General features: G+C 47.5%; 1 protein-coding gene across 2 annotated transcripts in view; it reads right to left on the bottom strand.

Annotated features, from left to right (window-relative positions):
* JAK1 (Janus kinase 1) overlaps positions 1 to 15,294 on the bottom strand; it is a 111,430-nt gene that overhangs the window by 17,620 nt on the left and 78,516 nt on the right. For both annotated transcript variants that reach the window (XM_056122294.1, XM_056122296.1), the window contains 5 exons: positions 11,047 to 11,170; positions 5,970 to 6,123; positions 4,839 to 5,002; positions 3,264 to 3,606; positions 1,694 to 1,879 (listed from right to left, as the gene is read on the bottom strand). In XM_056122294.1, coding sequence (XP_055978269.1) covers positions 1,694 to 1,879; positions 3,264 to 3,606; positions 4,839 to 5,002; positions 5,970 to 6,123; positions 11,047 to 11,170 — 971 coding nt within the window. The remainder of the gene's footprint in view (positions 1 to 1,693; positions 1,880 to 3,263; positions 3,607 to 4,838; positions 5,003 to 5,969; positions 6,124 to 11,046; positions 11,171 to 15,294) is intronic.

Genomic DNA, 15,294 nt, shown 5'->3' with positions numbered 1-15,294 from the left:
CCCCGCCTTCATTATATTTTTACTTTAAATTTCTGGTAAAGCCAATGTGTACTGTTTAAAAAGGGAGGCAGAGGGCCAGAAAGATGTTATGGGGGAAAGGCGCTTGCCTTGCATGTGGCCAATCCTGGTCAGATCCCTGGTACTGCACATCATCCCCTGAACTTACCCTGAGTTCAGAGTCAGCAATGACCCCTGAGCATCACCAAAAGTGGCCCATAAGCAAATAAAAAACCATTTAAGAGCAAGCATTCTTAACATATTTTACCACCTAATCATAAAGCCCTATTAAGTAATATCATCAGTTTATATATATATACAACATATATATATATATATATAAAGCCTTATATAATGGTCAGAACCCCACCTTTTTGGAGTGGAATCTCCAATGTTTATGTGGTGCAATGGGGTATCAGCAATGCCTCAGAACTTTTGACTGATACCATTTTCTTGCTATATATTCTGCCTTTCTCTATTTATAAAGAATTTTTTCATACAGCAACTTGCTTCTGTAAATTCTGTACGATTCCACTAGTTTGGTGAACTAGAATTTATTCTCCTATTCTGGTCCCGTCTACAGTCAAGTGACTTTCAGTATCTCAGCCTGGTGCACATTATTGGAGAACCTAGTCTCTACCACAGACCACTGCATGGAAGATAGGGAGAAAGTTTCTGAAAAACATTTCAGAATGAAAGGATGTGGCAATAATGTCTTTAATTTGGTCAAAACTCCTTCCAAAAAGGTCCCCAAAGAGAACCAGCTCCCATGGTGTGATCCTGTCTCTCCCCACATTCCTCTCTGGCACCAAGTTTCAGCACCCCCACCCCCGGGGACTGCTGAGCAGTCATCCTGCACTGTGGGTGCACCCACATCTAACACTGTGGGTGCTGCCTGTCCTCAGCTGTCAGCCGTGTCCCTAATGGTCACCCTGTACTGTGGGTGCTGTCTGTCCTCAGCTGTCGGTGTGTCCCTGGTGGTGACACTGCACTGTGGTTGCTGCCTGTCCTCAGCTGTGGCCGTGTCCCTGATGGTCACCTTGCACTGTGGGTGCTGCCTGTCCTCAGCTGTCATCCATGTCCCTGGTGGTCACCCTGTATTGTGCGTGCTGCCTGTTCTCTGCTGTCGGCTGTGTCCCTAGTGGTCATCCTGCAGCAGGGTATACCCTCAGCTATGACCCCATGACACAAACGGCTTAGTTGTCAGGACTCCCACTTCCCCTGCCAAACTGGCCTGCCTATCTACACCCTGTCCTCAAGTGACCCAGGAAAGAGGAAGTGAGTGAGCACACCCATTCTCTGGCCCAGAGTCACTTGGGACACCACAAAGAGGACCTACTTTCTCCTCAAGGACAAAGTGAGGCTTCCACTGACCTGGTCACCCAGGACCCACCCCAGAGGGGCCGCACAGGAGCCCGGGGGTGGAGAACGGCACTGGCACTGATCTACGCTATCCCCCAAGCCCGCTAACTTCTGTGAATCAAATACTGAAGCTGAAACATATCTGGGGGAGGGGGACGGGAGGGGTTCCATTCCCTGAACAGACACATGTGCCAGACCCGAGCGGGGCAGCGGGACAGCGGAGTGCAGACGGCTGGAGACTGCCCAGAATCGCCCAGCTGCCCTGCCCTGCTGCCCTTGCCAGCATCTCCCTCACCACCATGGCCCGCCGGAACCACTGCCGGAGCAGACATACCATTTTTTTGTTGTCCTGCTTGTTGATGCTGACCACGGACTCCTTGATGACAACGTGAGTGATTTCAGGGAAGTAACAGAAGTTGTTCCACTCTTCCCGGATCTTGCTTTTCTCCTCATCCTTCTTGTGTTTACTGTCCAGTTTTTTCCGTTTCAGTTTATTTTTTTCCTTTTCGACAGGAACCACCTGATAAGATACACGAAAGGGTCAGCGTTGAGTTGGTTTTCACATTTTGTGTGGGTAGAAGGTCGGGGCAAACCAGGCAGCACCAACCTCCAGAAAGGAGCGGGCGGCAGGTGAGGAGCAATGCAGGCCCACACAAGGCCGTGCTCCAGGAGCCTGGAGGACAGTGGCAAGACAGGCTTTGCCATGTATGTTTCTCTTTTTTTTTTTTTTTTTTTTTGCTTTTTGAGTCACACCCGGCAATGCACAGGGATCACTCCTGGTTCTGCACTCAGGAATTACTCCTGGTGGTGCTCAGGGGAATCATATGGGATACTGGGAATCAAACTTGGGTTGGTTCACGCAAGGCAAACTCCCTACCCGTTGTGCTATCACTCCAGCTCCTGCCTTGTATGTATCTCTCTGACCCTCCTACTCCTCATACATAAAAGAGATCTCCCTTTGCACAAGGTTCTCAGAGAAGAGAGGGTTCCCAGTAACAGTATGTCTGACAGGGTAAGTACTCAGTGCCAGGCACTGACTATACCACAGAATGAAATTCAGGAGACTAAAGAAGACATTCGCTTCTAATAATATTACTTACAACTATGATGGTGGTGACAGCCACTACAACAATTTACTTGACACTTATTATGTGACAGGATGAGTGCTGAATGACACAGTTCTCTCGACAACTGTGATCAGAGAGTTAGGTCTCTCCATTTAACTGAATTAACTAAAAGACCACATGGCAGACGCAAGTGAAGTCACCCCCGCCCCCGGGGCCATAGTAACCATGCAACAGTGCTAGGATTTCAAGGTCACCCAGACTTTAAACCACTCTGCTCTACTCCAACAAACATTTCAGTCCAGAAGCTTCAAATGGCAGAATACTGGGAGCCAGAGCTCCATTTAGAAAGCATGAAAGAGGGAGTACCTCTTTCATGAGCCAGTGGCTGAGTTCAATTCTTGGCACCAGCACTTACTGGCTCCGATCCCGTGTAAGTGTCTTCACATCTCTGTGCCTCTTTGGGCTCATCTATCATAGGGACAAGGTAGTAACCCCTCAAAGCCTTTCTATGAGGGGAGGAATGACTGAGTGCAGACAGAGACCTTAGTATGTGGCCAGCACTATGCAAACATTTGTGAACATTAAACTATTACATATTATACCCTTTTATTATTGTTATTTCTCTCTTTTTCTGAAGATCTTAATGAAACTTTAGACCTTCTACCCATAGCTGCAGTAAATAAGGGTGATATGTGGTCTCTGGTCTAAATAACCTCAGTCAAGGGGTTGGACATGCAACAGAAGGACATGCAAACATATTATTCCAGAAGGGTAAACGAAATACTCTGGGACAAAGGATGGTCAGTCAGTGTTCACCAGTTACCTCTCACCACTCACATTTTGTTTCTGCCTCCACTGGATGCCAAGATTACCCGTCACCATCACTTCATAGCAGAGAACATTCCCACCATCATTTGGATGAAATCGATTCATCTCATTTTCAGCTGAGATCAGTAACATGGAAGTCTCAAATATTTCCGCTCCATAATGCTTTGTCAGCGTCTCCAAGGTGGCCAGGTACTTCACCTTCAGGTCATGTGTGGACACACTGCTATCGCAGATGGTCTTGTTGTTAAATTCCTTTAGGAAATCCTTGAAGACATTATTTATCCTCATCCTGGTGAGCAGGTTCCTCTGTCTGATGGACTTGTTCAATGTTTCCGGAATATACCTCTTGTAGCTAAAAAAAGAATTGGGAGAAACACATGTCTTTTCATGGAAGCCAAAGGGAGATGAGGACTCTTCCTGAGGTATGCTGCCAAATGAGAAAGGAAGAGTTACTTCCGGAGGCACATAGCACTCATGATGATGGTCCTAAGGAGGCCCAGTGGGGCCCACCCCACAAGATTCACAAACCAAGAATTCCTACAGGTAACACCAGCTGTTTCGAGTCACAAAAGCAGAAATGCTCAGGACCTCTATGGTTACACCGAGTAAGGCTCAAGAGTTCACGTGTGTTTGGCAATCAACCCAGGGCGGAGACATGCAAGGCCTGCATCCTAACCTGTCTCCCTAACCTGAAAAATGGTATTTTAAAATTAATACAATTTTGGGGCTGGAGCAATAGCACAGCGGGTAGGGCGTTTGCCTTGCACGCAGTCGACCTAGGTTCAATTCCCAGCATCCCATTTGGTCCCCCAAGCACTGCCAAGAGTAATTCCTGAGTGCATGAACCAGGAGTAACTCATGTGCATCGCCGGGTGTAACCCAAAAAGCAATACTAATAATAATAATATAATTTTTCTTAAGATAATCACATGTCCCATCAAAATTCACAGCACTCTAGTGAGTGCTAGTTCAGGCTATGGCTAACATTGTAGCTATCTATGAAGCAATGCTGAGAGGGAATCTTCCGATGGGCCTTTGAAAAAAAAAAGTGTCACTGGTTGAGGGATGGGTGCTTGATAACTGTATGACTGAAATACAAACATGAAAGTTTTGTCACTGTATCTCACAGCAATTCAATAAAAATAAGTAAATAATTTACTTTAAAGAAAAGTGTAATGACAGATGGTAATGCCCAACCTAAGCAGAAGGTCTACGGGCATCTGATTTGATTAGCATCCACAGTCCAGAAATCTGGCCCTAATACAAACTTTGAAGATTATCAACCAACATACAAATCGGGATACAGTAACAACTTGCTCCCTTTGATCAATACTCTTTTATTTCTTGGTGGTGCTCAGGCAACCACATGTGGTGGCAGGACTGCCCCTGGGTCAGCTGTCTGTAAGACGAGTACTTTAACCCTGATACAATCTATCTGGCACCTCTGATCATTGTTCTCATCAGAACTCGGGCTTTGCAGGGAGCAGGGTCACTGGAAGCTGGCAGGGGGTGAGCCAGATGACCAACAGCACGTCAGCACCACGCATCCTTACGGTCCATGCCTGTGCCCACAGGGAGCTTTACCTGATGTCCTTGGGCAGCTCTGGCAGCTGCATCTTCTTCATCATCGCGTAGTGGGAGATGGCCAGGACAGCCATTCCCAGGCACTCGTTCTCGATGTCATGTCCATCCTGCTCAGTCTTAGGGTCTCGGATGGGAGCCAGGCACTTGACCAGATCGTACTGTCCCTTTGGAGCAGAGGGGAGGAGAAGTGAGTCCTGCTCCTGAGTCAAGGGCCCACCATGTGCTGCCGGAAAGTGGCAGCCCGGAGCGCAGGAGCCCAAGGGCCGAGCCAAACCAGGCTCCATTCCTCCAACCGCACTGTGAGCAGGAAAGGGCTGGGCATTGCTTGCCCTTGGGAATCCACTCGCTGACAACAAGCTCGGACCTTCAGAAACCCGCAGGCCTCCTCAGGCCTCTCCCACTAGGCATGCTGGAAACAGCTGTGCTGGGCAGAGCAAGAGGTGGATACTGCGCCCCCTCTACAAACAGGCCCACGGAGACCCTCACCCAGGAATGAGGCTCTGACAGGCAGGGGGCCGCACCCCATTATAATGTGGGTTTAGAGAAAGGGGAAGGAACCCTCCTTCCACAGTGCATTGGCAGCATGGAGAGTTGTTTCAATTGTTTACAGAAGTGAAACAAACCGCAAAATGCCCCCAGCTCAGTAAGGAGGCACACAGGTCTCTAAGAGCAAAGACTCCAAACCAAGAAAGTAAGCCTAAAAAGCAGGATGCGGAGCCAGAGACAGCAGCAGGTTCGGGCTCTTCCCTAGCGTGTGGCCAACCCTGGTTCAATCCCGAGCACTCCATTTGGAGTGATCCCTGAGCACAGAGCCAGGAGTAAGAGCACTGCTGGGAATGTCCCCCCAACAAACCAAAACAATAAAATGAACAAATGCAAAGCTTCTCAGTGAGAAATGAAACACAATGGTAGGACGGGGGTGAGGCCGGGGGCACAAGAAGGAAGAGGTGAAGGCTGAGAAATCCCACCAGGGGAGACAGCTTCTCCTCACCGAGGCCAGCCCGGCTCTCGGGAACTGTCCACAGGGCAGGCCACAGAGCCTCATGGCACCAATCTCAGCTGCAGCGGGAGGCGGAACGCCGGGCAGTGTGCATCAGCCCAGCCAGGTTCTTGGCCAGCTGACCTTCCTACCTGGGCAAACAGGTACTCCAGGGAGCTGGCGTCCAGCAGAGGGGTGGCCTCGGGGACCTTTTTCTTCTCATAGCCGTTCTTCTGCTTCTTTGGAGAATGTCGCCAGACTGACTGCTCGTTGTCGTTGGTGCCGTGCCAGTTGGTGAAATAAAACCTGGAAGGCAGAAGCACAAATGTTGATGTGGGCGGGGAGGTGGCACAGGCGGGGCAGGCCTGGCACTCCCCAGAGTGAGCGGTGCCAGAGGCTCAGCTTCCCAGGAAGAAACGGAGAAACATACCTTGTGTCTGCTCAGGGTGGCCTGAGTCTGAGGTGACCAGAGCTCAGTGGACAGTGCCCTGCTGGGACCTGCTGGAGGACCCTGGGGCCTTTAGTGAAATGACTTCTCGAACACCCCGAAGATGGCTCCCCTGGATTCTGACCAGAACCGCAGGCCGACCCGGAATAGCTACATCTGTACTAACACCACCCAGTGATTATCCAGAACCCTCTTTTTCTCTCACCTGAACAGTTCCGGTTTTTTTTAAGTTTTAGGGTGACAACCAGCAGTGCTCAGGGCTTACTCCTGGCTCTGTGTTCAGGGATCACTCCTGGCGAGTTTGGGGGACCATATGAGGTGCTGGGCATTGAACCTGGGTTGCCACCTGCAAGCTAAGTGCCCTACCCATGGTATTCTCCCTCTCTCTGGCCCCATCACCGAAACATTTCTGAAATCTCATTTCATCATCAGTCAGAATATAAAATTAGCATGGCTGTTTTTTTATTTCCCACACTGCTGTAATTAAATTGGTAATTTTTCTCAAAGAATAGTTTCTTTTTAATTAACAGGGGTTGGGGGGACATCTTGTGGTTCTCAGGGCCTATTTTTGATACAGTGCTTAGAGAACCAGGAAGGGCTGGGGGTGAACCCCAGAGCTCCCACAGGCGAAGCTCTGACCTGCTTGCCCGGCCCCACTGTATGTGCCTGTCTGCAGTAATATAGTTTTGTTTTGGGGGGGTGGGGGGAGGAGAAGATAAGGAGGTATCGGGAAGGGAAGAGAAAAGTGAGAGGGAGGAGGAGAGAAAGGGCAAAGGGCGAGAGGGCAAGAGGGTGGGAGAGGACAGAGAGGAGAGAAGGGGGAGAGACAGAGGAGAGAGGAGAGAAGAGAGAGAGAAACACAAAAACATGGGCTTCTCCAGAGGGTTACAGCAATGTGTACACACCTCAGGCTGAGAAGTGGGCACCCCCCCAAGGTGGAGAACATCCCCCAACGAGTGACTTTTAAACTAAAGAAATAACAGAAACCCTGCTACGAGCATCAGGTGCAGCGTCACAGGTTTTCCATACTCCATGATACATAGCTCTTACAGCAACCCTCCCAGGTGAACTGCACTGTCTCCACTTCACAGACGAGGAAAATCAAGGCCTGAAGAGACAAAACCAAGGCCTGAATGGCCTCATTGTAGGCCATTCTCCTCATCACCGACAAGAGAAAGAGAACTTCTGGATCGCATGAAGGCGACAGAGCCATCCTGCCTGGGCTGTCCGCAGGACACGGAGAGGGTTAGCACTGTCCTGGGCATGCCCGCATGCTGAGAGGGGACAATCAGGGAAGGCAAATAAGTTTCTTCGCAAGCGCGACGGTTACACTCAGACACACCCCGAGCATTTCTGCAGAGCCGAGAGCACAATGGCCTGTGTGCCAGCCACTGGGAGGCACAGGGCTCTCGGGCACAGTCCCCACCTGCCTGTCTGCCTGCCCGCCAGGGGCAGTGTGCTGTGACTTTCCTGAGCTGCATGCACCTCGCTGTCCTCCATAAAACACTGTCTCAGACGCTGAACGTTCTACTCCCCGACTGTGCTGATAAGAAGATAAGCACGATCCAGCTGGCATTACTATTTCTGTAAATGAAGTCAAAACACTACTGTGGAGCCATAAAAATGCCGGGGGCCTGAGGCACTCCACTGAAACCAAACTTTCAACCAGCGACTAGTAAAACTAGCCTCCTCCTATGGTGAAACTAGATGGCACAACGCCAAAAGAAATGCCTGGGTTAACTGCAGACATGTTGAGCAAATATGGCCACACACAGATACCACACAGGAGTATGGACGAGTAAAATAACTGGACGAGTATGAGAGCTGTCTAGATCAGTGTTTCTCAACCTTTTCTCCAAGCGTGGTCTTTCCAATTCTGTTTTGATTCTGTGGCCCCCTCTCCTATTGGGTGTCCCTTAGTCGGGTCATGGCCCCGCCCCATTTATGAGATTTTCACCTACAGTGCCTTAGAATATCCTAGGGGTCTACAGGGGGCCACATGGCTCCTCTTGAGAAATGCTGGTCTATATCCCAGGGAATAATGCAGGAAGGAAGACAGGAGGGAGGGAGAGTCACACAGATCTATCAGAGATACGCTGTGCTTGCATATTTGGGGAAAAACTATTATACATGGCAAAATATCGTTAGTTTGGGGCTGGAATGGTAGCACAGTGAGAAGGGCCTTGCACAAAGTCCATCCGGGTTTGATCCCTGGCATCCCATATGGTCTGCCCATCCACTGCCCAGGAGTAATTTCTGAGTGCAAAGCTAGGAGTAATACCTGAGCAATGCTGGGTGTGACCAGCCCTCCGCCACCACCCCCCCAAAAAAAAAAAAACCTCTGTTAGTTTTCTACAGAACTTTACAGATAGTGAAATCCATTTTTGGATTAAAAAAAAAAAAAGACAAGCAAGGAAATATATGGATACTTTTTCCTAAGAAGGAATAAAGAATATGCTTGCCTATATTCAATCATATTATAAAACAGTAACATCAATATTATTACCAAAAAAAAAATTGCAAGTAAAAGTACAACAGCGTTTTCCAAAACAGAGCTGGGATTCCATTCAAATAGTCACCAAAATTTATTTTTCTATTACACCTTCTTTAGTGGTTGAGACTGAGGTTTCAATTCTTTTGTAGTTTGTTGTAATGCAAATGTTGCAACTTGGGGTGGGATCTTTTCTTCCCAAGTTCAAAGCACCTGTGGTAACACAGCGATATCCTGTGGAAGAGCAAAGTCAGGCTGAGAGTCAAGGTGCCAGGGCTGAGGCGGCGGGCACTTCCGGAAGGCAGTTACCCCAAGAAGCACGAGCAGAGGCAACAATGCTCACACCATACCACACAATGCGTTCTCAGAGACAGATGCTCCCACGCCACCCAGCTGTCTCACTGGCTATGTGGCTGCACCTCATCTCTCTGGCGCAGCAACTCCCCAAAAAACACCTTCGTACAGCTGAGTTAGGGAAGCTCAGGTCTTTCCCAAGTCCTCTCATTCCAAATTCCAAAGCAAGCAGAGCCACTGACTTGCACCATTCCTAGGGGCAGGCAGACCACACCTTCCACAAGAACCCCACAGTCACCCCCAGGCCACAAAGCACCAAGTAAACGAATCCAAATATAGTCTGAGGGCTCAGCTGGGTGGGGTCAATGTTTACCTCACTCTGGGGCGTGAAATCTCACTTATGCGACACACATCTTTTCTCAACACACACCTTTTCTCATAAAGTGAAAACCATAGGTGAACAGGAGAGGGGGGAAAAAAAACAGTAAAGCCTGGGGATGACAATATAAACAAAATGGCTGTGGTTCAGCTTTCTTCAGCTTTCCCTGAGACAAACATCCAGGCAGGCCAGGGAGATGGGCAAAGGGACTGGAGAGGCTAACCCCCAAACTGCAGTGTCCCCAAGAACCACTGGGTGGGCAGCCCCCCAACCCCCCACACCCAAGCCGTCAAATAATCACAAACAACTCCCCTCTCCTCTGTTCTGACCTTCCGTCCTCCATTTCCGTTCCCATCTCTCCTTTTAAAAAAAGAAATGCAGGCAGGCCACTCTAGAATGGTAACAACTTCACTGACTCGCCTTAGAAGGAGAAGCGAGATGATTAAAGGCACTGAGGAGAGGGCTGGAGAAGGGGATGTGACCGTACCAGTTTGACTGTGGGCATCCCATAGGGCCCTTGAGGAACCACCAGGAGTGACCCCAGAGCACAGCTGGGCGTGGCCCCCAAACTGAAACAAACAAAAAAGGAACTGAGAAGAGCATCTGAGATTCCTCCTGGGCTTGTCCAACTGCCCCTGGGCCATGCCACTGACTACACAGTGGCAGAAGTTAAGATCCTTTCAAAACTATCCACGCTACTCCTAAGTTCCTGTGCTAAACACACATCCACCGTGCTGAGCTAGTATTTAATAAACATAGTCTCTGTCCTAGGCAGAGAACAAACACACTCACGTGCAGGAAAGCCAGCTGTGAAGCACTTGCGGTCTACTTTACCTTAGGAGACTGAGTTAACAAAGTCTCAAAGAGGCGGGGAGAACAGGCAGAGAGGCAAACACCTAAAGAAAAGAGTCTACGGGGAGTAGATGGAAGCGTCCAGGCCCAGGCCAGGAAAGTGGCTCAAAGGGCTGGAGTACTTTACATGTGGGGGCCCCAGGCTGGATCCTCCTTGGCCACATCCTCCAAGCACTGCAGGAATAATCTCTGAGCACCATGGAGGAATGCTTTTCTCTTGCTCCCTTAGCCAAACTGCAGTTCTGGAGGCAAGACCCATCTAGAAGCCCCAAGATATCCCTTCAGGCAGTTAGCTTTTTAGCTGCAACCTTTAGGTCAGAAATAAAAATTTAATTAGCCCCGGCCTAGCACATATATATTATACATTTCAAGCAAGAATATGTATATACATACTACTAGGGTATGTACACGTACATCTATTCTCATCTGACATTTAAAAAAAATTCTGGTCCCAACTCACCAAATTAAATTCATAATCATGACTGTCTGAGTACTTAGCATGCTAAATCTACTCAAAGAAACCCTGCGCATCATAACACTTCTTTTCTAAAAATGTGACTGCGGAAGGTCATCAGACATGGAGTGAAATGCATTTCACATACAAGTCCTTGCTCGTGCCAAGAAGATACAAACCTTCAGAGGATTCAAAAAACCTACAAATGATGTCCTATGTGCCACATTTCATAAAGAGCAAGTGAGGATCCCAGGGAACTGTCGTTCCCCAGGTGTCAGGAGGCCAAGAGCACTGCTCTGCACAGCCCATACCTCATCCGGTAGTGCAGCGGAAGCCATGTTTTGTCGTCGACAGTGATGGTGTGATTTGGGGCATACCAGAGCTTCGTGTTGTCATCGTACAAAGCGAAGAGGTTGTGACACAGAGGAGAAATACCTAGAGAAAAGCACAGACTCTATGAGACACGAGAGAGAGGGGCACTGGGTCATCTGTCTCCAAAGCACAATAGGTGCAGAAACAAAAAATTCTCCCACCCCCAAAGAATCCAGGGCATAAACACAACTTCCAACCAGGTGAAGTCAGGCAGTCTGAAATTGAAATCAAGAATGACAGCTCCCCAGAAATAGGCACTCACGTTCCTATTACAAGCATTTTAAATGAAAGTGTAATGCGATTTCTCATTATTGATGCCTATGACAGTCTCCTTAAATCCTCCCAATCCCACCTGGGATGCACAGATAATTACAGTGAGAAGCATTCCTGGAGTTTGGAAATCCCTAATCTGTCTCTTACAGAAAACATTTAAACCATTTTAACATGCTGTGATTATTATACATTAAACAGTCAAAGACCCTCCTGGCAGTGGAGCACAAAATGTGGGTTAGAATAACCAAAGTGTTTTTTGTCAGTGATTAAGATCTATTGCCATGAATAATGAATATACTTCTTAAGCACTCTGTAGAGTTATCATAGATACTTTTCACAAGTATCCACTGAACAAGAAGATGCTTAACAAAGTTGGCCGGTGATGTTCCCTTGCCTCCCTGCCCATCAAATTGTCTCCACTCACACGAAAAGGATTGAAAGGGAAAAGGATAAAGCCAGGCAAGTGCCTTCCCACTCACTTCTGAATCCACAGTGAAAATGACTTAGATCTGAACCTAAGTGTAGGAGCGGGAGGAGAATGATTGCTAATCATCAATTATTACTGAGCTGTCTGCTCGTGGCAAAGCCTCATGGTTAAGTGGAGTTGAAAATATGGCAAGATATGAGGTGACTGGCATAACTTCCCACCTCCCACCCTTTGGATACATGTTGTGGACGTGATGTTATACTGACAGGGCCCCATGGGCCTGCCCACACAGGCAGGAAAGAGTGTTAGCTTGCGGAGGTGGGGGGAGGCACAAGAGATCCGGGTACTTCAAGGTCTCTGCGGTACACCCAGATTCTGCCTCTCGAGCTACTGGGAGGTACCAACTCTGAAGTGGTACACCTCTCTACAATGCAAAGCATGCAACGACGCTTTGGGTTTTTGGTTTTTGCAGAGCTGGGGTTGGAACCCAGTCATCAGCGTGTGAGACGTGTGCTTTGCTATGGAGTCACATGCCAGTCCACACAGAGATTAGGGTGCTCAGTTTTCAAGAGCATTTTCCTTGGGAAACAACGGCAAATGGCTTTAGGATGTAGTTATTAAGACGGCCTCAGGTTCACTCTACTTTTCAAACTGGCATTAGTGGCCTGGCTTGGAAACATAGACTTTCTTCACTATGTATCCATATTTGAGTGTGCACTCTCACAAGGACATTTGAGTCACATTTATCTGCAATCATGGGTCTGCCATTCTATCAATGACTCTGATTCCAATGGGTCTAGCAATGCAATGACTAAATAAACAGGAAGAAGAAAGTTATCTTTTTCATAAAAGTATTGAAGAATTATAGAATAACATTTGTGGAAAGCTAAGGTTGGACATCAAGCTAACATGCTTTAATTTATGAGTTATTAATGCTCCTGACACACCTAATGAGTCACTATTTTTATCAATTAACAGATGAAACCAGTGTTGCCTCCCAAAACCAAGACTGTTCAAGTCTAGGAAAAGGCTGAGGTGGGATTCAAGTAACGTGACAGAGAGAAAGAAGGTCCCAAAAAACAGCCAGAGGAACAAAGCCTTATCATATACTGATGAAAAGCAAGGCAGAAAACAACATGTGTGTCCCCCGCCCCGCTTCTCCATATATACTAGTGACAGAGGGTATCGGCTGTCATTAATACTATCACAATACCCTTAGTGAGAGTATTACTGACAGTTACAAGAATCTGTGGTAGTTTGTATTTGTGGTATTTTATTTTGTTTTGTGGTGTCAGGTAGCAAACCCAGGGCTTCACACATTCAAGGCCAGTGTTCTTCTGTTTTGTGGTGTCAAGTAGCAAACCCAGGGCTTCACACATTTAAGGCCAATGTACTTCATTTTTTTTTTAAGATAATAAACTTTGAAAGATTCTCAGGCAGTTACAAAAAAGAAAAAAATTCCCCCTTCTCTACAGCTGAGCTTAGCCACTGCCCCCCAAACTGACTGACTCAGAGTAAGACTCGAGCTAGAGTGCCCACAAGAGATAGAGTGGCCACAGGCTCTCCCCAGGGACATCTCCTCTCTCTCTGGGCCTGCAGCCTGACCATTAGGAACTGACTCTCTGCGTAACAAACTGAGGGTGGAAACTGCTCTGCAGCCAGCATGAAGCCTGGCTAAGGGAGCAAGCAGCCCAGACAGAATTCCAGGGAAAGGGCACAAGGACTTAAGAAAAAAAGCCCTTAGATATTCTCATTTATATTAACTCCTACACTAATCCCCAATACTTTTTTTTTTTTTTTGCTTTTTGGGTCACACCTGGCAATACACAGGGGTTAGTCCTGGCTCTGCACTCAGGAATTACTCCTGGCGGTGCTCAGGGGACCATATGGGATACTGGGAATTGAACCCGGGTAGGCCGCATGCAAGGCAAATGCCCTACCCACTGAGCTATCACTCCAGCCCCATCCCCAATACTTTTAAAGCTCCATATACCCATCTAGTCAAAATAATGTTAAAATACCCATGTATTTCCCCTTGCTAAGCTACTACTCATACATTTTGATTTGTTTGTTGTTTTGTTTGAGGGCCGGGAAGTACTCCTGGCCTATTCTTGGCTCTGAGCTCAGGGATCAGTCCTGAGAGAACATGGGGGACCACATGGGGTGCTAGGACTGAGCCAGGATCAATGCATGCAAGATAAGCACCCTGGTAACTGTCCTATCTCTCCAGCCCCTCAGCCAAGTATGTTCAGTATCTAGCATGTTTAGTAAAAGTCAGCTACACTCTTCCCTACAGAACCAGCCTATCCTCTTTATTGGAATTCTGATATAAAAAAGGCATTCTTTTTTTGTAGAAAGAAAGACATCAAGAAGAAAACAGATTTCCTAGACAAATTATATTACTGACAGAATAGGTGATTCTTGAAATAATCATAACATTCTGGACCATGCCTCCCCGGGAGGGAAAGGGTGTTGCTCCCTTCCGCCTTTTCTTCCCACCAGCAGCAAGGTGGCCGCCGCCTCAGAGCTTATAGGAAAGCCAGGTATGAGCCGGCACTGACGAGGCAACTGCAGTCTCATGGGAAGGGGGGCAGTACCATCTCGTTCACGCCTTACCGAGGTCCTGAGTTACCCCCCACGAGTGGCTCTCCAGCACAACCATAACACCAGACGCACAGAGACCAATCTCGTAATGATCTGGCTCTTTGCAGAAATCCAAAATTGCGTCGCCGCAACAGCAGCCGTGCAACATTATATGATTTTCGTAACCAGCTATAGAAAACAAAGTATTTCAAAATGCCTTTTCAGCAATTCTGATTGTTGGGGGGGGAAATTCTAAACAATAACGTTGCATCCTTTGTCGAAATGATGAATGTAATCAATGTAGAGAAGAGTTAAGTAGAAATCATCTGCCTCACAGGCATTGGGTGGGGTGGGAGGGGGGATATATTGGGGTTCTTGGTGGTGAAAAGTGAGAACTGGTGAAGGGAAAGGTGTTTGATCATTGTATGACCGAGACTTAAACCTGAAAGCTTAGTAATTTTTCCCACAGTGATTCAATAAATAAATATAAGACGAAAAACAAATAAATACAACTATGAAAAAAAAAAGTAAGGTGGAGTTCATGCCCAATTTAATCAGCTAATCAGTGGCTGAATAAATAGCAGTACTCCTATATAAAAAAAAAATAATCATACCATTCTGACAGAGATGTTCTAAGAGCTAAAGATAAAATAAGGGGTCAAAGATGTAGCTCGCACAGGGGGTGGTGAGGTGGAGGGGGCGCAGGAGGGAAACTGGGGACATTGGTGGTACGAAACATACACTGGTGAAGAGACAGGTGTTGGAATATGATATAACTGATGCTAAACGATGAAGGAAGCAGAGAAGAGCAATCATGAACAACCTTGTAACTGCATGTCTCACGGTGCTTCAATAAAAAAAGGTAAAAAAGGTAAAGGCCCTCCCGTTGATCGTCGATTTGCTC

Source organism: Sorex fumeus, unplaced genomic scaffold (genome assembly GCF_029834395.1).
Source record: "Sorex fumeus unplaced genomic scaffold, SorFum_2.1 ptg000045l, whole genome shotgun sequence".
In the NCBI taxonomy this organism is placed as follows: domain Eukaryota; kingdom Metazoa; phylum Chordata; class Mammalia; order Eulipotyphla; family Soricidae; genus Sorex; species Sorex fumeus.
Note: the sequence above shows the minus strand (reverse complement) of the source record. Positions and strands in the feature narration are given on the sequence as shown.